Source organism: Ruditapes philippinarum, unplaced genomic scaffold, assembly GCF_026571515.1.
Source record: "Ruditapes philippinarum isolate M1 unplaced genomic scaffold, ASM2657151v2 ctg1331_1_1_1_1, whole genome shotgun sequence".
Lineage (NCBI taxonomy): Eukaryota > Metazoa > Mollusca > Bivalvia > Venerida > Veneridae > Ruditapes > Ruditapes philippinarum.
The window spans coordinates 71,818-93,350 of record NW_026866104.1 but is presented as its reverse complement, the minus strand read 5'-3'; the positions used below and the strand labels follow the sequence as shown (position 1 = coordinate 93,350).

Genomic DNA, 21,533 nt, shown 5'->3' with positions numbered 1-21,533 from the left:
ACAATCCTGCCCAGTTTAGTTGAAATTGGACTAGTAGTTTTTCACAAGAAGATTTTTTAAGTTCACTATATTATCTATATAACACACACACACACACACTAACACACACACAGGTGAATCGCTATATGCCACCGCATTGCAGATTGCGGTGGCATAAAAAATCTTAATCCTTATACATGTAAAAGTGCAGGTAGCTGTTTGCATGCTGCTAAATATACCTCATTAATGTAGAGTTTCCAGTGAATGGACCGAAGCGTATGTCACTAAATGGTGGCTTGAAGGTCAATGTTGTCAAAGCCTCTTCCTGGGTAATGGGGTGTAAGCTGAAAATATTAGAATAGTATAATGATAGGCAACGACAATACAATTGTAATAACAGTGTAGATTTTCACATGAAGTTATAAAGTTTTTTGAAAGGTAATATGACTCTATATAATCTGTTGTTTGCATACATGTACATTGTATGTAGGGATATAGTGCAAACAACCATTTATACGAATATGGACATATAACCTTTTAAAAAAATAAAACACTAATTTATAATACAGTAAACTTCCTTAAATCATTACAGAAGCAACTTACTTCATCAATTCATTATTTGACAGCAGCTGTGTATAAAACTGTCTATCTTTCAACTAAGGGACAGACACTGCAGGTCCAAGCCAAGCTGTGATCAGATCTTTTAACTATGTATATTATAAGAGCTTCATTAACCAAACTGTACAAAGAATGTTTGTTTTCCTCTTAATTAGTAATACTACTTCTTTAAATCTATGTGTTAAATTTAGTTGTTTATTGTGACGAAAACAAACAAAGAAGTAAAATAAAGTCTGGTTTACCCATCTTGTGGGCACATAGATGAGCTGTGAGAGGGAAAGGAAGGGTATATCTGTCTGTGACAGGGACTAGTATACAGGACTGCTTTACCAGTCTTGTGGGCACATAGATAAGCTTTGAGAGGGAAAGGAAGGGTATATCCGTCTGTGACAGGGACTAGTATACAGGACTGCTTTACCAGTCTTGTGGGCACATAGATGAGCTGTGAGAGGGAAAGGAAGGGTATATCCGTCTGTGACAGGGACTAGTATACAGGACTGCTTTACCAGTCTTGTGGGCACATAGATGAGCTGTGAGAGGGAAAGGAAGGGTATATCCGTCTGTGACAGGGACTAGTATACAGGACTGCTTTACCAGTCTTGTGGGCACATAGATGAGCTGTGAGAGGGAAAGAGGGGTATATCCGTCTGTGACAGGGACTAGTATACAGGACTGCTTTACCAGTCTTGTGGGCACATAGATGAGCTGTGAGAGGGAAAGGAAGGGTATATCCGTCTGTGACAGGGACTAGTATACAGGACTGCTTTACCAGTCTTGTGGGCACATAGATGAGCTGTGAGAGGGAAAGGAAGGGTATATCCGTCTGTGACAGGGACTAGTATACAGGACTGCTTTACCAGTCTTGTGGGCACATAGATGAGCTGTGAGAGGGAAAGGAGGGGTATATCTGTCTGTGACAGGGACTGATATACAGGACTGCTTTACCAGTCTTGTGGGCACATAAAAATTATAGATAGTACATTGAATGGGACCGGTATAATGGACTGAAATAACCTGTCTTGTGGGCACAATTAGGTTCTGTGACAGGCACTGGTGTAAGGGTCTGGTATTAGGATATCTTGTGGGCACATAAATGATGGTACTTAATAAATTGGATAGGTATATATTTGTGAGCGTTAGTTTTATAATAATTGAAATATACCAGTATCAGAACCAAGTTTCCAAGGTATTAATGTCAGTGAGTGCAATAATAATGAATACCTCAAATATCCAAGCTGTTTCTTGCATTAAAGTGGATTACGATCAAATAAAAACCCGACAAGAAACAAGATCGCATTTGTGAAAAAATGATATGCCACCGCATATATGCAACACTAAATAGTACGAACAGAAGAAAGAAGATTCTTTTTTGTTTCCATACAATTGAACTTTGTCATAATGCAATAGTGTCTACACCGAATTATGGGGGTCATAACAGATGCTGCAATGGCATGAAAAATATATTGATTATTAAAGCTTCATACTTGCCATGTCCTAGTGTACTGAACAGATAATTCCAGCATGAGACCAGTGATGATATTCCACATGAAGTCTTGTACTGCGGTCGACTCATACAATACCTGGTAATACAATAAAAATAAATCATTTTAAGGTATTTCATCCCTAATGGACACTATAAGGAACTAAAAAATTGACATCATAGGTCAGATATATACCTTAAAGTACACCTGTATGCAAAATTCAAACAAAGTTTACCATACGGAAATCAAGTTATGGCCACTTTTCTGAACTCAAGCTAGGATGTTATGAGGGCCCTTTTTTAGAAATGAGGAACTTGTAAATAATCTACAATAACATTCTAATGAAAAATGTTTTCCCATTAATTTTTGGTAAGAAACAAACAGTACCATTCAGCTCACAATCCACATAAGCACAAATTATGAAATCTGTATAAAAATGTTACCCTACCCCACCCAGTTTTACCATGTGTCTGACCTGATTTTCCTACTAAGGGAGCCTAATTTAAAAAATCCTTAAAATTTACCCAAAAGAGTGCCTCTTTTCAACGTTTCCCTAAATTTTTAAAGAAGTATATTGTTTAATCTTGTAAAATATGAAATACTTTTACAGTCTAGTTTTGATTTTATTACACTTTGAAAGTATCAGGTACCATATTTATTACTAGATTTAGCATAATTTAGCCAATAAATAAATACCTATGTAAATTAAAAAATCAACAAGAACTGTCGGAGGACAGTAACGCTCGACTATTCGAAAATTTGTCACAAGGGTGTTTCATTGATTATAATAATGCTTACCTATATGAATACATAAAATTGTCCGAAAAGGTACAAACCCTTCAAGTTTCAATACATTCCCTTCAGTAGTTATGGAGATACAAGCTTACACACAAAAACTTAACCAAGAATTTATGAATCGAAAAAGGGGCATTATTATGCGAAAAAGAAAATCCGAGTTATGGGACTTGTGCCAATCATCTTAGATAATCACAGACAACAAGAGTGTTAAGTTTCAATCCATTCCCTTCAGTAGTTATGGAGATACCAGCTTACACGCAAAAAATTAACCAAGAATTTCTAAGTCCAAAAAGGGCATAATTATGTTAAAAAGCAAATCAGACTGATGGGACTTGTGTCAATCATCTTAGATAATCACAGAGAACAAGTGTGTGAAGTTTCAATCCATTCCCTTCAGTAGTTATGGAGATACCAGCTTACACGCAAAAACTTAACCAAGAATTTCTAAGTCGAAAAAGGGACATTATTATGTAAAAAAGCAAATCAGAGTTATGGGACTTGTGCCAATCATCTAAGATAATCACAGAAAACAAGTGTGTGAAGTTTCAATCCATTCCCTTCAGTAGTTATGGAGATACCAGCTTACACGCAAAAACTTAACCAAGAATTTCTAAGTCGAAAAAGGGGCATTATTATGTAAAAAAGCAAATCAGAGTTATGGGACTTGTGCCAATCATCTTTGATAATCACAGAGAACAAGCGTGTGAAGTTTCAATCCATTCCCTTCAGTAGTTATGGAGATACCAGCTTACACGCAAAAACTTAACCAAGAATTTCTAAGTCGAAAAAGGGGCATTATTATGTAAAAAAGCAAATCAGAGTTATGGGACTTGTGCCAATCATCTTAGATAATCACAGAGAACAAGTGTGTGAAGTTTCAATCCATTCCCTTCAGTAGTTATGGAGATACCAGCTTACACGCAAAAACTTAACCAAGAATTTCTAAGTCGAAAAAGGGGCATAATTATGTAAAAAAGCAAATCAGAGTTATGGGACTTGTACCAATCATCTTAGATAATCACAGAGAACAAGTGTGTGAAGTTTCAATCCATTCCCATCAGTAGTTACGGAGATACCAGCTTACACGCAAAAACTTAACCAAGAATTTCTAAGTCGAAAAAGGGGCATTATTATGTAAAAAAGCAAATCAGAGTTATGGGACTTGTGCCAATCATCTTAGATAATCACAGAGAACAAGTGTGTGAAGTTTCAATCCATTCCCTTCAGTAGTTATGGAGATACCAGCTTACACGCAAAAACTTAACCAAGAATTTCTAAGTCGAAAAAGGGGCATAATTATGTAAAAAAGCAAATCAGAGTTATGGGACTTGTACCAATCATCTTAGATAATCACAGAGAACAAGTGTGTGAAGTTTCAATCCATTCCCATCAGTAGTTAATATGGACATACCAGCTTACACGCAAAAACTTAACCAAGAATTTCTAAGTCGAAAAAGGGACATAATTATGTAAAAAAGCAAACCAGAGTTATGGGACTTGTACCAATCATCTAAGATAATCACAGAGAACAAGTGTGTGAAGTTTCAATCCATTCCCTTCAGTAGTTATGGAGATACCAGCTTACATACAAAAACTTAACCACAAATTTCTAAGTCGAAAAGGGGCATAATTATGTAAAAAAGCAAATCAGAGTTATGGGACTTGTGCCAATCATCTTAGATAATCACAGAGAACAAGTGTGTGAAGTTTCAATCCATTCCCTTCAGTAGTTATGGAGATACCAGCTTACATACAAAAACTTAACCACAGGGACGCCGACGCCGACGCCGACAAATGGGTGACTGCATTAGCTCGATTATTCTGCGAATAGTCGAGCTAAAAATAAACACTTTTTTCTTTCCAAATGGGACATGAGAGATACATAAATAATGTTAAAAGAAAAAAAGAAAGAAAAAAAAAGTTGACCCTTCTGGGGATTGAACCCCATGACCTTCATTTTCAATGTAGTTAATGTTCAGTAGTTCTAGCCTATTTGAATACTCTTTCAAGCGGAGGTAATGCATTAGGATGGTAATACCCTAAACTAAAACTTTATTTCATGTGTGAATACTTAGTAATTTATTACCTTATAATACAAACAATTAAAATTTAATTCATCAAATTATCCTTGACATTTTCATTTATTTTATACAGTACTACATGGGATTCCTCCATAGGTGCTCCAATCTGGTACCTATATGTACTTTAGTACACTGTCTATACCTATGTAAGTACACTGTCTCTATATATAGAAACATTATTAGTCGCCGGTAGAAACCGGCGACTATATTTGTAATAGTTTAATATTATACCTATGGTAGGAGAAGCCCTTAAAATCTGAAAATAAAAGCATATCAATCATTGAACAATTAAAGACAACAATTATTTTTCAGTAATCACAAAAAATCAAACATATGATAACTTTGCTCATTGGAATGAAATATGCACATATTGACGTCTAAAAAAGCAACATTACATTTTTTATAAAATGAATCAATAACGTATCCCCAAGGATCAGTCATTGAATATTAGAGATGCTTTTACTTTTTTCTGTGTGTCAAGCATTGGTATTTTATAATATATAAATCATGAATGATATTTGAAATGACACTTTAAAATTATTTGGTTGTTTATTTTTTATGAGACCTTTAATATTACATTATTTTATCTAATTATAATCAAATGCTCCCTGGTCTTTCGTAAGAATCACGTGACTACATGTTTATATATGTTGTATATCGTTATAAAATCTATTAATAGTAACAGATTGCTGATTAGACAGGTAACTTGTTAATGGTGGTAACTGATAAGATGTAAATCATTGTGATTTTGTACAGATAAGTACATAAGTTATTTTTCATTAATCAGGTTCATACTTTATATCATTAGAGAAACCTGTTTACATTAAAAATACATTTTCAAAACCATTTCCTTTCTTCTTGGTAAAGGGTTTAACTTGGCCCTTTCTGTCAAACATTCGACAAGAAAGTTCAATTGTTTAGTTTAGGTTGAACATCCCAAAATAATGTTATGCTTAAGAGGCACATTATTGAAATATATCATGGTAATCCATTTCCGTCACGCAGGTTTCCAAAACGGTACGACGTCAGGGGTCCGGAATCGTATTAGATACATAGAAAAAAATAATAAACTATCTTTGTGTTGATAGTTTATCGCACTGAAAGGCAATTAAACGTTAATTTTATAATTCGTATGTAACGATTGGAATACGTGTATTGATTTCAGCTAAATTATATATTTTTTCTATAGCACATAATAATGATGTACAACACTTTGACAGTAAGATTGTATTGTTTCATGTAATAATTAAACATATATATTTTCATAGTCACTTTGCAAAAATTCGATGATCGGTAATTTTTGTCGGTAATTATCTGAATCTGAACTAGTAACCTATACGGATTTCAAGGTATGGTACAACAGTATATGTATAAAGTATAATTACAAAAAGAATTACCAGCATAGCACATGCCTTACAAGCCTCAGTGGCAAACATTACTCAACTCATTGTTCCTCTTATTTTTATACTTGAACCATTAAACTTATATTTTCTTATATTTATGATAATACAATCATTTTTCTATCCAGCGACTTGATGCTTTAGCATCAAAATCTCTACTTGTGATCACTTGTGGCTAGATGAACAACAGGTAACTGTTCTTTCTCATTGATGTCATTCAGATGGAAGGAAAGACAGACGGCCTAACAAATTAATATGAACAAAACACTGTTAGACTTAAAACAATGTAATGCATTATAAAACTCACTTTTTCACTCTGTTTTTCCCTATCTTATGAGTTAAATTCATGCCAAGTAATCCAACCTATAAGGGGGATTCAAAATAAATCAGAAAAACTCATTTTTCCAGACATAAAGTATAGCTAATATTATTTTTACCTGATGTTTTTATATTCAAGTATTCCTATAACTACATGTATTATAGGTATCACCTTCCAAATATTGGAGAAAGTAAGGAAAAAAACAACCTACCATCGTTTTAAGTCAAGCACTTTTCTTTGTGCAATCTGATTGGCTGAAACCATAACCTTTGGAGGAACATATCTCTCTCCCGCCCTCTGCGTTCTCGCCTGTTTCAAAGCTAGCATTCTTTTACTCGGTTTACTCGATCCAGTTTGACCACCTGTGATATCAATGTCCCATGATGCACCAGTTTTCCCAGAATGCATTACGTCAGTTGCTAACGGTGATTCGTCCTCACTACTAGTGTCGGCCGGTAAAAAGTTCTTAACTTCGGAAATTTTTTCGTTCAAATTAAGGTCTAAATTATTTGGTCTAGCGTCTTCACTATTCAAAGACATACAATGAAGTCTAGTAGCCTTGTCTTCATTTATCGTATTCTCCGCTTCTGTTGTTTCCCACGATACTTTTTTCAGACGATCTATGGTTGTATTTTTAAAGGACTCGACCCTTTCTGTAGAGTTTTCACTACTGTCCCTAAGTACTTGTAAGAAATCAGTCTCTTGATCGACTAAGTCATTTAGATCATTTAGAATTTTTTCTATATCTTCTTTTTTGTCGTCTTCAGTTGATTCCTCGTTGGATATTAACTTTTCTTTTATATCGCCGTCTGCATCTTTTTCAGGGTTGGCATCCTGCTGGGTAATATCATCTTGGTCAGATTTGTTCTCCTCGATGGCCACTTTCTTATATACACCAGTACCCCTCCAATAACCTAATTGTACAAAAAGAATATTGAATCACTGTCGTAAGAAAAAAGACTTGTAAAAGTTTCTAAAATAGATCGGTTTTGTAGTTTGAACATCAACTGAGACTTACTGCAGGAAGGTATTCCTCTGCAGATATTTCACTGTCTTTTTCCAGGATGGTAAGCATAATACATCATTTGAGCCGCGTCGTGACAAAACCAACATAATGGGTTTGCAAACAGCATGGATCCAGACCAGCTTGCGCATCCGCGCAGTCTGATCAGGATCCATGCTGTTTGCTTACCAACTCTATTACAAGTAGAGAAACTGATGGCGAACTGCATGGATCCTGATCATACTGTGCGGATGCGCAGGCTGATCTGGATCCATGCTGGTCGCAAACCCATTATGTTGGCTTTGTCGTGACGCGGCTCATTTATCATTTTTGAAAAAGAAAATTTACAATACACAAAGATCTTAAACTGGGGTCTTAAAACTGATACTTTTGTAGACGTCATGTCATTTAAACAGGCCTAAAGCTAAAACGAGAAACGGTCACACAACTATAATGGATTTCACAACAATGCAATTCTAACATTCAACATATACAATATGTTATTTACACGTAATATTATATGTATAAATTATTACACCTTTTCAAATAATATACAATAACTGAACAAAAACTGCTAATTATCATAAATACAGACAAGCTGTGATTGCCGCACATATGAAATAAAAAAAACTGTTTCAAATCAATCAAAACTTGCAAAAATGCTTTTCAATAAGTATCAATTTCCACCTTACCACTATTCCTGAATTTATAAACTAGTACCATAATTTCCATGGCGAAAACTTACACTTAAATTAAGACGAAAATAGATAAATTCAGATTCACTTACTTGGCCAAATATACTTAAACATGTTGGAAATATAAACAACGAATGCTAAATTCCAGAAATAATGAAAAGCACTATCTTCTTTCATGGATGTATATATTAATTAATATTGTCATTTAGAAAAAGTGTGATGAGTCATCCCTTGTTGTAGTGTCAAGATTGAATCTACAAGGCTTCTGTAGGAAAATCAACAATAATCTCACCAATATTGTATATGTATATTATATATATATTATACTACACCGCAGAGAAAAAGTTCAGTTCAGCTGTAAAATTGTACTTCATGATATTGTATCCATGTTCAAAATAGAGAAAAATAGGAAACCCTTACGAAAGACTGCAAGTCTAAAGTGGCAAAAATTGAAACTGTTGCAGACTTAGTTTGATTGATGTATGATTGACATGGATGTCAAGTGCAAACTACCGTCCACGCCCCCTAGCACTGGCTTAAGCAGATTTCAACATTTAACATAAAAATAGTGAAATTTTGAATTAAGAAACATCCGCAGATGTGTTCATATTGCAGCTAACATGGAACCGTCTATGTGACGCTTTCGTGGCATTCCATGAAAAGCGGCATATGGTCTCCAGGTAAAAGAAAAGGTCTGCCCTAAATGAGAAAACCTATATTATATATTGTAACTAATGACATGTTTCCATGTTCAAGCATATGGCGTCCTATTTAGGCCAAATAAAATTTAGCCTATACATATTTAATATATTGACTAAAATACTTTCTGTTACTTTTTCCATTTATAAGATTTTGACATTCTCTTATGGAAACCATAACAACATTTAGCATTTAATTAGTTCTGCATTTTAACTTCAATATAATTATTCTTTCCAAAGCCCCTCACATGGATAAATCTTATCTGATGCTACATCAGATATTTGATTATGTTTTCTGTTACATGATGCAAAAAAACATACTTAAAATTATGTTTGATTAAAATCAGAGTAGAATAGTGAAATACAACATGGAGAGAAACACTCAGAATCTCTAAAAATAGCCAAAATACAGTATAATTGAAAATGTTGAAGGCCCAGTTTGATTGAGCATAATACCATCCATGCTCTTTCAGAATTGGCTGAAGCAGTATTTATTGTTTTATTGTTTATTAGTTGTTTTTTTATTTTGCTTTTTTTTTATGGCACAATAACACAAATTAAGTCATATGGTGCCAAAACAGGAAAAATGATTTTGGCTTACCTCAGGTGAAGCAACACAAGGGGTCAAAACAACCTCACCTGCTGAAGCTGATTAAGAAATCCATAGATTCCAGTAATTCAAATCCATTTTGTTGCCTCTTACAATCATGCAGGGATAAACTGTGGCTACAATCTGATGCCTCAACCCTTTAACCCTGAGCAGTATTTACCAGTTAATATATAGTGGTGAAATCATGAATTTCTTATCATACAAGATGAGACATGTTCATGAAGTGGTTATCATAGAACATTCAAAGACATATTACATAATCACCATTTAAATTACATCACTTTTTTTGACAGATTCTAAGGAGAATATAGCAAAATTAACAATTTATGGGGGAACATGTCATCTTTTGTGTTCACTTTAGTGGAAACAACTTGGGTTGTGGTGATTTGCATGGAAACACAAAACATGTCAAACAAAAAAACAATAAAAAAGAAATAAAAAAAGAACTCAGGAAATGCTGAACAATATAATATAATGTGTTAATGTGCTAATGGGGCATGTGAAACCATCCTTTGAAAGAGTTTAAAATTTTTCTTTTATTAAAACATAGTGATAATTCTGAATGGCTTTTACAGAAATGCATAGTAAGCAGTTTTTGATATTGCATAAAAATATTAGATTCCGAAAAAATATGACAATATTCCTTAAATTTATTTATGTCATTTATTACCTTTAAGAAAAGCAATAAATGAAGTATCAAAAGTACAAATTTAATCAAATACATGTGACTTATTCATTACAGTTTTTTTTCCAGGATTTGGGAACATGACCCATACCCATAAAATTTTGAATTTCAGCGATTTTTTGTTAAAAATAAGGAAAAAATGCATGACTTAAATTTTGCAGTGATTAAATGAATGCTGTCTAGGATAGCATCTACAAACATTTAAGCACTATAACAGTGAAGAAGCCTTTAATATTTTCAAAGACTTTAGAATCTGTTTTTCAATATTTTTATTTTGTAACTTTCAATTGGGATTTTTTTCCTGTGGATTGGGAAAATAATATACTATTTTCATTTATAATACCAAAACCTTAGGAGGGGTGCTCTGATCATGACCCCTTAATATCCCAAACTCCCTGGTCTCTCTGGATAAGTGCAAGCAGGAAGGATTGGTTTGAGGTATATACAGAAGTTTGTCAAGCAGTATAGGCTGCTTGTTGCATACATTAGCTGTGACAGCTGCTTTATAAACAAATTCCTCCGGTATACATTATTGACATAACCAAACTCACAGTCCCAGATATTGATTGAATAGAGAGCTCCATCATTTTCTTTAATCTTAATATTTGACATGACAACAGATGTTTCAAGAATATTAATGTTGCTAAAGTAGCTTAATATAGAAAATATATACCACAATATGTAAAGTATCAATGTTTTTATACACTTTTGAAGTTCTATTGGCTTGTATTCTTTCAAAGTTTGGGTTGGATTTTAAATAATGCACCAATACTGTAAAGGTCTGACATATATGGCGTCTTTCCAGCTTTACTGGTGGAGGAAGACCTAACTTAGGCTAAAGAGTCCCTACTTCAATTATTTTAGGCTCCAGTGAGCAATTTACCTAGCAGAACCATTGAAGTTCAATAAGATAGTTTGAAAGCTTTCTCACATGAAAGAATTCAAAGCCCCTGGAAAGACTTGAACTTACAGCAGTAAGGGACAAATGGTTTTGTCAGGTAACCACATAACAACTACTCAGCCATGGATGTTCCATCACTAGATTGAGACGGGTGTAAACCTTGAGTTATCATTTACAACTTTAGCTCTAATCACTGTAGTCTGTTGAACATGATTTCCAATAACATCTAAACCACTGGGTAGATTTTGATGAACATTTAGTCAGACAGAATAATATTGGTTACTTTCAGACTAAGCTTCTAAACATGCCCTGAATCAGTTTTAAAACGCTATAAAATTCATGTTTGCCCTTTTCAAAAGAAGTAAAGATTTATTTGTTTCTGAGGCATAATGTGCCTTTAAAAGGATGCCTAATAGGGAAATTTTTTTTCAATATGTACCGATATTTTTTGCAAGCAGTGCAAACAATTAACTCAGGTCCCATAGGCTGAATCCATTATATACCTCACCACTATGCTGAGAGTTAAATGATTATGTTCAGACTAGTAATCTAAGGATTTTTGTACAGTGGAATAATTTTAGAACTATGAAAGGTATCAACTTGAAACTAGGAAAACTTGTTCATGATGACAAGGTCCAGTTGTTAGACAATGAGCATTATTCTAAAAGCTAAATTTTTGGAGCTAAGCAACGTTCCTTTACAACTTAGAATTGTCAAACTTGTTTATAAAGTTGAACAATCTCTTAAAAATATATACATAAAACTGGGATGCTCAATGCTCAATTGTTTAACTTTGCAGACAGACAGACATACAGACAGATAGACAGACAATGCCATACCATATTAGTGTACATTTGTATAATAAGCGTCAATCCAAATTCACTGAATCAAACATGACAGAATATTGGACAAAATAGAAATGCCACAAACCAAAAAAAAGGGAAGATATTGTTCTTATTTTAAACTTGAAGATACTTGAAGTTTGTTATTTAGAAATTAAGAGTGACATTCTTTTAGCAACAGTTCAAAATTGTAAAATCACTTCTTCTGTAACTTCTTTTTCTTTTTTCATCTTTTTTCTCTTCTTTTCTAATCAAAATTAGGTTAAAAGCGTTTGAGAAATGAAAAAAAAATTGGTTAGGAAGATGTGAGAAACAAAAACAAAAAAAAAACAAAAAATTATGAGTCTCAAAATAGATGCGAGAAACAAAAAAAAATAAAAAATTATGAGTCTCAAAATGTACTTATATCTGCAGTTATAAATGGAAGCATATAGCAATTTTTCAATGCAGAGACAGCAAAATTTCAATAAAAATTTTTACAATCCTGTAAAACTTTTCCAGTTTCAATTAGTAGCTTTTTTAAAATTGCTACATCATTTCCTACATGTTAATTTTGTTCTCTCAACCTATCATGATCTCTGAACAATGTAAATTTTAGGGATTTACTTCTCGCATACCAGTTAATTTTTATTCTTCTTTCTGCTTTTTTGAAATGCCAATGTACAGGATGGCCTCAGTAAGTCAGTTTTAGAGTTAATGACCGGTGGCACTTGAGGTATTCAGGGAGTCAATGCTTAATAGAAAAACCTTAAACATTGGCTTTAGGGCCCATTTTGCCTCAGAAATGCTTTTTTTTTTCGAAAACTTTTTTTTTTATGTCCTGTTATATATTCCAGTTATAACCAAGGCTACTCATTGGCTAATTACTTGAACCATCTTTTACTTCTATTGTCTATTGTCAATTAGTGCACCTCACAATAGTGATTGGGTATTTTGTAAGGAAGTCAAAATACTACTTTGTTTACATTTTCTGCTTTTATAACAAATAATTTCAAATTACACGCTTCTTTCTTAATATGATAAGCATCTAAAGTGCTCTAAAATCATTATTCAATCGCTATACTTAAAATTATGTAAGCCCTATATTAAGAAGAAAACAATTATTGGTTTCTGAGGCATAATGTGCCTTTAAGAATTAAATATCTAATTGGAAGTCTTATTATCAAAAATTCAAGCAAACAAAAGAATCATACACTTGTGCTGTACTCTTTAACCCTTACCCTGTTAAATATCTAATAATATAATAATTTACAAATTGTTATGTGCAATTAGATTGATTTTGCAGTATTCATCACCATATCTATAGGGCAAGACTAACACAGTAAGGGCTATTTTTGCATATTTTGACCTATTTCTGGTATATTTTGACCGCTTTCTGGTAAATAGCATGGTTTAAGTGCTGTTTGGAAAATGTTAGTTATTTTCATTGTTCAGTTCACAACATTATACTTTTAAATACATTTTCAAAATTTTAATAATTAGCATGAGTCTGGATGCATATTGCTTTAATGAACTAAGTCTTGTTCATCTTTCAAACCATTCAATATCTTCGGAAAATTTTCAAAATAAATGTTGATAGAATAGCGACCAGTGCAGACCATGATCAATCCACATGGATGTTCTAGTTGATCTTGGTCTGCGCTGGTGTAATTTGTAAATTCTGTAGCCGCCCACTAGTTAAAGCTTAAATTAATGGATTTATTTGCAACTTACCTTCTTGCTGATCTAGTAAATTCACTTTTTGTCGTACTTCTTGCAACTTTTCTTGCCTAACTGCTTCCAGGATGTCCAGTATTACCATCACTTCGGATACAGCAAAGGTAACCTCGTCAACTGATGTCCCATCATCGTCTCCCTTGAATACTGGCACTAAATCATTTACATTTATTCCTGTTCTAGTACTGACTGCATCTGATTGGTCTTTATATATATCTCGTCTATGCCAATAGTTAGCAGATGGTAAGATTCTACCAAGGACATTCCCCATTACAAACTATGGGTGCATTAGGTACATGTATAATATCAACCTGAAAAGAAGGTTTTATTGAATAAAGATGCGCCAGAACAGGTCAAATGTTGATTTTTTTTACCCATCTGTGTCCATGGTACAAAGTTTTAAAGCTGCAACTTGGTCAATATATCGATTATAAGGGAAATATCTTGGTCACTCTAATTTGAGGAATTTGCAATATAGATTCCTGTCAAATTTTGTAAAAATGTGAGGAGGCTACAGACAGGGATACCCGCTTTCTTGTAACATCTTTATTTTATGGTTCTTTCGTTATTGAGTGGAAAAGAAGCGGTGAACCAACTGACCGGCATACCAAATTGCACTTGACAGTATGGGAATTTTTTAATTCTTGTGGAATTGGTTTAAAAACAATGTTAATAGTCAAGACAGACACCTTATTTGTGTAAAAACGTTAAAAATGTAAGTGACTGTCCATAGGGGCGGTTCTAACCGGTGCATTGGGTCTAACACTCAAGTGTCTGTGAACAATATTGATATATCTCTTTCACGAGTAGTTCATATACTCTTCCATGAGTAGTTCATACATCGCGAAAACTTGTTATATTACGTGGTAAATGGTAAGTAAACTATGCAAAGAGGAAAAGATCACAGACATTCAATAAATTACAAGTTCAAAAAATATTTCTTCATACTATATATAAAAGCGATAATGGAAACCATCTATTAAATTGGCAAGAAAATCTGGAAAAAAATATATACTGTTGTCCACTGAACTTGTCAACGTACTTGTTTTGACAGCATTTCCCGCGGTTTTCCTATTTAAAATCTGTACTATGTCGTGCACAATACCGTGTAAATAATAGCTCTTTCCAGATTTTTGCAGTGAGGGCTATGGTATATTTTGGGCTGGGACAGAGAGTTACATTTTTAGTCACAGATGTTAGGGAATTATTATTATATAGAATATAGTTTGCTTTTTGTATGTATACTATTATCTACTAGAAATGACAGATTAATTACAGTTTAACTTGAAAACGTGTTACTTTTTTTTAACAATTTTATCACCTTGCCAATCCAACCTCGGTATTCGTATCGCCTACATATATGGTGTTTAATAATCACTTTCCATCTAGGAAGAGTGATCAAATCATTAAGACGAGGTAGGTCTCTATATATCCGGGGAAACGACCTGTCAAAATCACGTACACAGCTGGTGGTGTGTTTTAAAAAGACAAAGAAGTTTGATTTATAGTTCTTTCTTAGAATTAAATTGTAATGTTATATTTGTAATTATAAAGATTTATCTTTTATAACTGTATGTTTATATTATGGGCCCTTGTTATTGTTAATCTTATAAAGATGGATTCATGTGCGCGCGCGTGCGTATGTGTGTCAAAAACCTTGTCGTGTTTCTTTTTCTTTCTCTCTTATATGTGTTTCTTTTGTTTTGTTGTTAATACTTCACGTCTATGTATGTAATGAGCATTTATATATCCTTGTGAATATGTGAATATAATGTCAAGCTACTATTTCACGTTAAATATGTGTTAAATGGATCCTTTTAATACCTTTGGACCTTCTCAATACGTTGTAAATTATAACTATGGGTTTTTACTCTCCTGATAAGGTGAATAAAACAGATTTATGTTTCAGCTAACATTTTAATTTCATGAGATGCCACTTCAAATATTAGAATAAACTCAATCAAACCGAGTCTGCAATTTTTCATGTTATTTTGTTTCCGAGGTATTGCCCTTTCGCCAGATCTTTTTTAACATAGCCACGGTCTTTCAAATAAAAAGACCCTGGTCTAGCATTGTAACAAGTCTGCAGTAGAACCTGTATTAAATTTTCGTTTGTATTACAATTATATCTATTATCACAGGAACTTGAAATTCTATCAATATTACATTTGTATTAATGATAATATCTAAAATATACCCCCTATACAGTATAAATAAACACAGTGTTTATTTATAGTATATAGGGGGTATATTTGGATATTATCATTAATATTGGTTATTTGATAGAATTTCAAGTTCCTGTGCTATTATTTACTAGGCCGTTTCAAATTAGTTACTTATGATTATCCTTTTGACCTTATCTTATTTAAATACCAAAGCTTAACAAATTACTTATATTACAACGATTTTCAGGGAGAGGACAGTCCAATAATTAGATATACATGTAGTTTTCAATCTTTTGCACTACTATATAAGTTTTCTTTTTGTATTTTCATAATCTGAACATGTTATGACATTAAATTCTTAATACTGTGTTTCAATAAAGGTATGATGAGTAAGCTGTGTCGATTTGCTATGTATTTGAAAACGTAAATATAAGAGGATACTCTAGTTAGTCCTAATCTGCTTTGTAAAATGTTTGAATGCAAATGACTTTACTAAAATTGTGCTTTTTACAAAACGATGTAGACTTTATAAAAAAAAAGTATTATGTTTTAGTCCAGGAGACTGCAACATTACCGGTTAGTTCAATAGGTACAGCGTACGTTGGACTGTATCCTTTCCCTATTGTTTCAAATGTCACGAGTGTAAACCCCGTTTCCATTGACATTTCCGCAGGAAGGTAGAAAGAACAAAGAAAAAATGCAAAATCATTTGATAAGAAGCTAGAATAGGTCAAATAAGTGAAATATATAACAAGAGGATTGTGATATGTAAAGCAATACCAGCGTTCATTGGCTTACCTGGAAAACTGTAAAACTCATCCCGCTGTCAGCATCCAAAGGTGCTAGTGGCATTGATCTTGACCTAAAATGTGTTTAACCTTGTTATTTATGCAATAAAATATCCATATATTAAAAAATTAAAAAAAATACTGTTATATTGTCATGATGACACGTTTTTCAACTGAAGTACTCTTTCATTTCCTTTCTTATTTATGTATCCTTCTCGCAACTTTAGTAAAGCTATTTTGATAATTTCTATGCCTTTTCAATTAATGAACTGAGAAACGTGTAGATGGGAGAAATACGCGCGTGCTTTATGGCCGTGGCAAATCTTCGTGAAGGAGCAAATCTTCGGGACCCGAAGATTTCTCTCCCCCCCCCCTTTATACTACTTGTATTCCTTATGAACATATGCGTTATATGTGATAAGATTTATAAATAAAGCACCGGTTTTCCAGAATTGTCTCCATTTAGCAAGTAAAATCCACGTTTTTATTACTTTTAAATGTATATTTTTAGTTGCTATAATGGTATCTACTTTAAACAATAATTGTTCTTGACACGGCACTATTTTGGCCGGATAGCTCGGTCGGTATAGGCGCTGGACGGTATTCCGATGGTTCTGGGTTCCAGTCCCCGCCAGGTTGCATATTCTTCTCACCCTGTGACATTCTTTAATTTATAAGCTATATTCACATCATGTATGACAAGGTTCATAACTCTAGCATCTTTATTTTAAGAGTTATTTCCTCTATGAATTTTACTGATTTTTTCAATGTTATGTACTTTTTACTCTCTCATTTTTGTTGAATGAATTTTCATTGGTAAATATTGCTACACTTTGTTTTGTCGTCCATTGATATTTACTCTTTAAAAGACCCTGATACACGTCACGGTATATAAACTTTTAATAGTCTCACAAGAAAGGCACAGTTATCGGACGTAAGACGTGTGTGTAATCGCAAGAAATTGTACAGGCTCGCAAGACAGGGTACAGTGATTTTATTGAAACACTGTGTAAGTTATATTAGGATCATATGTATCTCACATATATCAATAACACCCCTAAGTAAATCTTTCACAGTGTAATGTCATGTGTGGTACTAAATACTATCAACATACATGTATTTGTGGTATTGCAGACCTACGATCGATGGACCAATTCACTTTTATACAGGAATTTATAGCGGTTCTGTAATAATGGTCACGGGGATGTAAGAGGATTAGAGCAATTATAGAGGTGTACTGGTTTTATCGGGTATCAAAAATGTTGTCCCAGGTTTTACCTACAAATAAATATACTTATATACTAGTATATACAATGTACTTATATTTATCAAGTTAAATCAGATACGATTATATTGTGTGTTTTGTTGTTGTTTTTTTTTTTGTACAATTTAAAAATCCGATGCATTGTAAATTTAGAAATTGTGGAGGATGTAATATATATTCGTGATGACGTGACCTAAGAATGGACGTTACAATTGTTACATATAATGCTGCACATGACCTAACGCTACATTTTGTGGTCTGCTGGTACAATAAATACATCATATTACGTTAATATCAATACTCTGGATAACATATAAAGACTTGTAAATTTTAAAGCAAACTACAATGTTTCAATATTGTGACCGTCTGAACAAGTATTTGAAACTTTTATCATTTCTAGTTCTATTATTAATAATTAATAAAGTGATAAACCTGGAAAAGGCGGTACATATTCAGATACACAAAAAGGAAGATATCCTTGGGTTAAGATACGAGTCGACAAAGCGTTCATCCCAGACGGTCAGGAAGAAGGAAAAAACCACAATAAAGAGAAAAACATTTATAGAAAACTGTCCCAGTTACAATTATAAAACGGAAGAACTTCCGCCGTGTCCGGACAAAATGAGAAGACGATTTCCAAACGCTTTAATAGCAGGCGTATCAAAAGGAGGGACAACAACTTTATTGCGATTCTTGAATGCCCACCCTGAAATAGCGGCACGTGACGGAAAGCTGCCTGAAAATAGATATACCGCATATTTTGTTCAAAATGAGAAAACCAGGGAGTGGTACAGAAACTTGATGCCGTGTAGTAACGCAGACCAAATCACTGTGGAGAGATCGCCAGCATACTTTAATTGCAACAAGTGCCCTCAAACAATTTCTGAATTCAATTCAAATATGAAACTTATTTTCATTTTCAGGGAACCAATCAACCGTACTTTTTCCCAATATCAGATGGCAAAAAGAACATTTAAAGACAGGAACAAAACGTTTGAGGAATCGGTACTTTCGACAAATTTAACACAAGTTAAAAACAACTCTTTCTACATTTTTGTTTCTCGATACCAAGAACATGTTAAGAGGTGGTTAAATATGTTTTCACTCGATCAAATGCTGTTTTTGGATGGTCTCACTTTCGTTTCTTCTCCATCAGACGCTTTGAATAGCGTTGAGGACTTTCTAGGTATTGAACGCTTTTTCACAAAAGACATGTTTACAAGGGGACGAAACGGAAAATTTTGTTTAAGCATGGACGACGTGGACCTTAAATGTCCACCATCCACTAAGGGATTATTACACCAAAGTATGAAAAATTCCACACGGAGAACACTTGAAGCATATTTTAAACCATTAAACACAGAATTCTTTCAACTGATCAACAAGCGTTTTGAGTGGGGATATTAAAGCAAGGTTGTGATGTGGATTTTCGGCAGCGAATGAAAAACATAAAAAACAACATACAAATGTATTGATTCTTGTTGAGGATAGTTTGTGTTCAATATTACAAGAAAGTCTTTTGACAACTAAAATCGATATACGTTAATGTGTACAAAATGTATTTTCCTTTGAGCCAATAAGGTAACTATGGTCCCTCCCGCTGCAGAATAACAGTGACTTTTGGATAACGCGAAAGGTCCAACCCTACAGGAACAGTCAGCTAGTGGAATATAGTGAATGCCAACGTACTTCGATCGGCCCGCCAATGCTGTACCAAAACAAAGTCATGGCACCGGAATAAAACGGGAGATAGTGCGAAGTTACAAATGATTGGACTGTATGTGAAACCAGTACAATATAATTTCACTGTACAATATATACATGTACATACAGGTTGACAATTATTTAATAACATTCTGGGTATTGATTGATATGAGAAACGTAGATCTATTTAATAAACTAGAACTGCCACTATCATGGCGTGAATACCCCGCATACCACTTTGTCAGAATCAACAGTGGCCATTTAGAGCTCAAGGACAACCTCCCTGCCAAATCTGAGGTTACTATAAGCCAGTGCATTGCTAAGTTATGTATTCTACATGCTTCAAATGTGAAAATGTCAAAATCAATACATTGCGGACAGGACATTCTTTAGCAATTGAGAAGAAAAGCTTCTTTTTTTGTCAAGGTCCCTGTGACCTTGACCTTTGACCCAGTGACCTCAAAATCAATAGGGGTCACCTTATAGTCATGATCAACATCCATGCCAAATATGAAGACTGTGGGTCAAAGGAATCTTAAGTTAATGGGTGGACAAACTTTTTGAAGTCAAAGTCCCTATGACCTTGACCTTTGATCCAGTGACCTCAAAATCTAAAGGGGTCATCTACTAATCATGATCAACATCCATGCCAAATATGAAGACTGTAGGTCAAAGGAATCTAAAGTTATTGGGCAGACAAACTTTTTGATGTCCCTGTGACCTTGACCTTTGACCTGGTGACCTCAAAATCAATAGGGGTCATCTACTAATCATGACTAACCTCCATTCCAAATATGAAGACTGTGGGTCAAAGGAATCTTAAGTTATTGGGCGGACAAGCTTTTGGAAGTCAAGGCCCCTGTGACCTTGACCTTTGACCTCAAAGTCAATAGGGGTCATCTACTAATCATGACAAACCTCCATGCCAAATATGAAGACTGATGGTCAAAGGAATCTTAAGTTATTGGGCAGACAAGCTTTTTGAAGTCAAGGCCCCTGTGACCTTGACCTTTGACCTGGTAACCTCAAAGCCAATAGGGGTCATCTACTAATCATGACTAACCTCCATGCCAAATATGAAGACTGTGGGTCAAAGGAATCTTAAGTTATTGGGCGGACAAGCTTTTTGAAGTCATGGCCCCTATGACCTTGACCTTTGACCTGGTGACCTCAAAATCAATAGGGGTCATCTACTAATCATGACTAACCTCCATGCCAAATATGACGACTGAAGGTCAAAGGAATCTTAAGTTATTGGGCGGACAAGCTTTTTGAAGTCATGGCCCCTATGACCTTGACCTTTGACCTGGTGACCTCAAAATCAATAGGGGTCATCTACTAATCATGACTAACCTCCATGCCAAATATGACGACTGTAGGTCAAAGGAATCTTACGTTATTGGGCGGACAAGCTTTTTGAAGTCAAGGCCCCTGTGACCTTGACCTTTGACCTAGTGACCTCAAAATCAATAGGGGTCATCTACTAATCATGACTAACCTCCATGCCAAATATGAAGACTAAGGGTCAAAGGAATCTTAAGTTATTGGCGGACAAGTTTTTTGAAGTCAAGGCCCCTGTGACCTTGACCTTTGACCTAGTGACCTCAAAATCAATAGGGGTCATCTACTAATCATGACTAACCTCCATGCCAAATATGACGACTGTAGGTCAAAGGAATCTTAAGTTATTGGGCGGACAAGCTTTTTGAAGTCAAGGCCCCTGTGACCTTGACCTTTGACCTAGTGACCTCAAAATCAATAGGGGTCATCTACTAATCATGACTAA

At 34.2% G+C, this 21,533-nt stretch overlaps 2 protein-coding genes across 3 annotated transcripts in view; one reads left to right on the top strand and one right to left on the bottom strand.

Annotated features, from left to right (window-relative positions):
* Nucleotides 1-14,115, bottom strand: part of LOC132731331 (basic immunoglobulin-like variable motif-containing protein) — a 32,852-nt gene extending 18,737 nt beyond the window's left edge. The window contains exons 1-4 of one of the 2 annotated variants that reach the window (XM_060717496.1): nucleotides 13,824-14,115; nucleotides 6,888-7,590; nucleotides 2,082-2,177; nucleotides 219-323 (exon numbers count right to left, since the gene is read on the bottom strand). In XM_060717496.1, the coding sequence (XP_060573479.1) occupies nucleotides 219-323; nucleotides 2,082-2,177; nucleotides 6,888-7,590; nucleotides 13,824-14,097 (1,178 nt within the window). In that variant the 5' untranslated portion in view covers nucleotides 14,098-14,115. Of the gene's footprint in view, nucleotides 1-218; nucleotides 324-2,081; nucleotides 2,178-6,887; nucleotides 7,591-8,466; nucleotides 8,666-13,823 lie in introns of those variants that run through there. The other variant, XM_060717497.1, reaches the window with a different exon arrangement.
* Nucleotides 14,116-18,388: 4,273 nt separating this feature from the next.
* Nucleotides 18,389-20,077, top strand: LOC132731345 (heparan sulfate glucosamine 3-O-sulfotransferase 5-like). The gene has a single exon (XM_060717510.1). It carries the CDS (start codon nucleotides 18,389-18,391, stop codon nucleotides 19,448-19,450), a length of 1,062 nt encoding a protein of 353 aa, XP_060573493.1. The 3' UTR covers nucleotides 19,451-20,077.
* Nucleotides 20,078-21,533: the final 1,456 nt, after the last annotated feature.

Excerpts from the sequence above, each read along its gene's own strand:
- LOC132731345 (XM_060717510.1), top strand. The coding sequence starts at position 18,389 with ATGTTTCAATATTGTGACCGTCTGAACAAGTATTTGAAACTTTTATCA.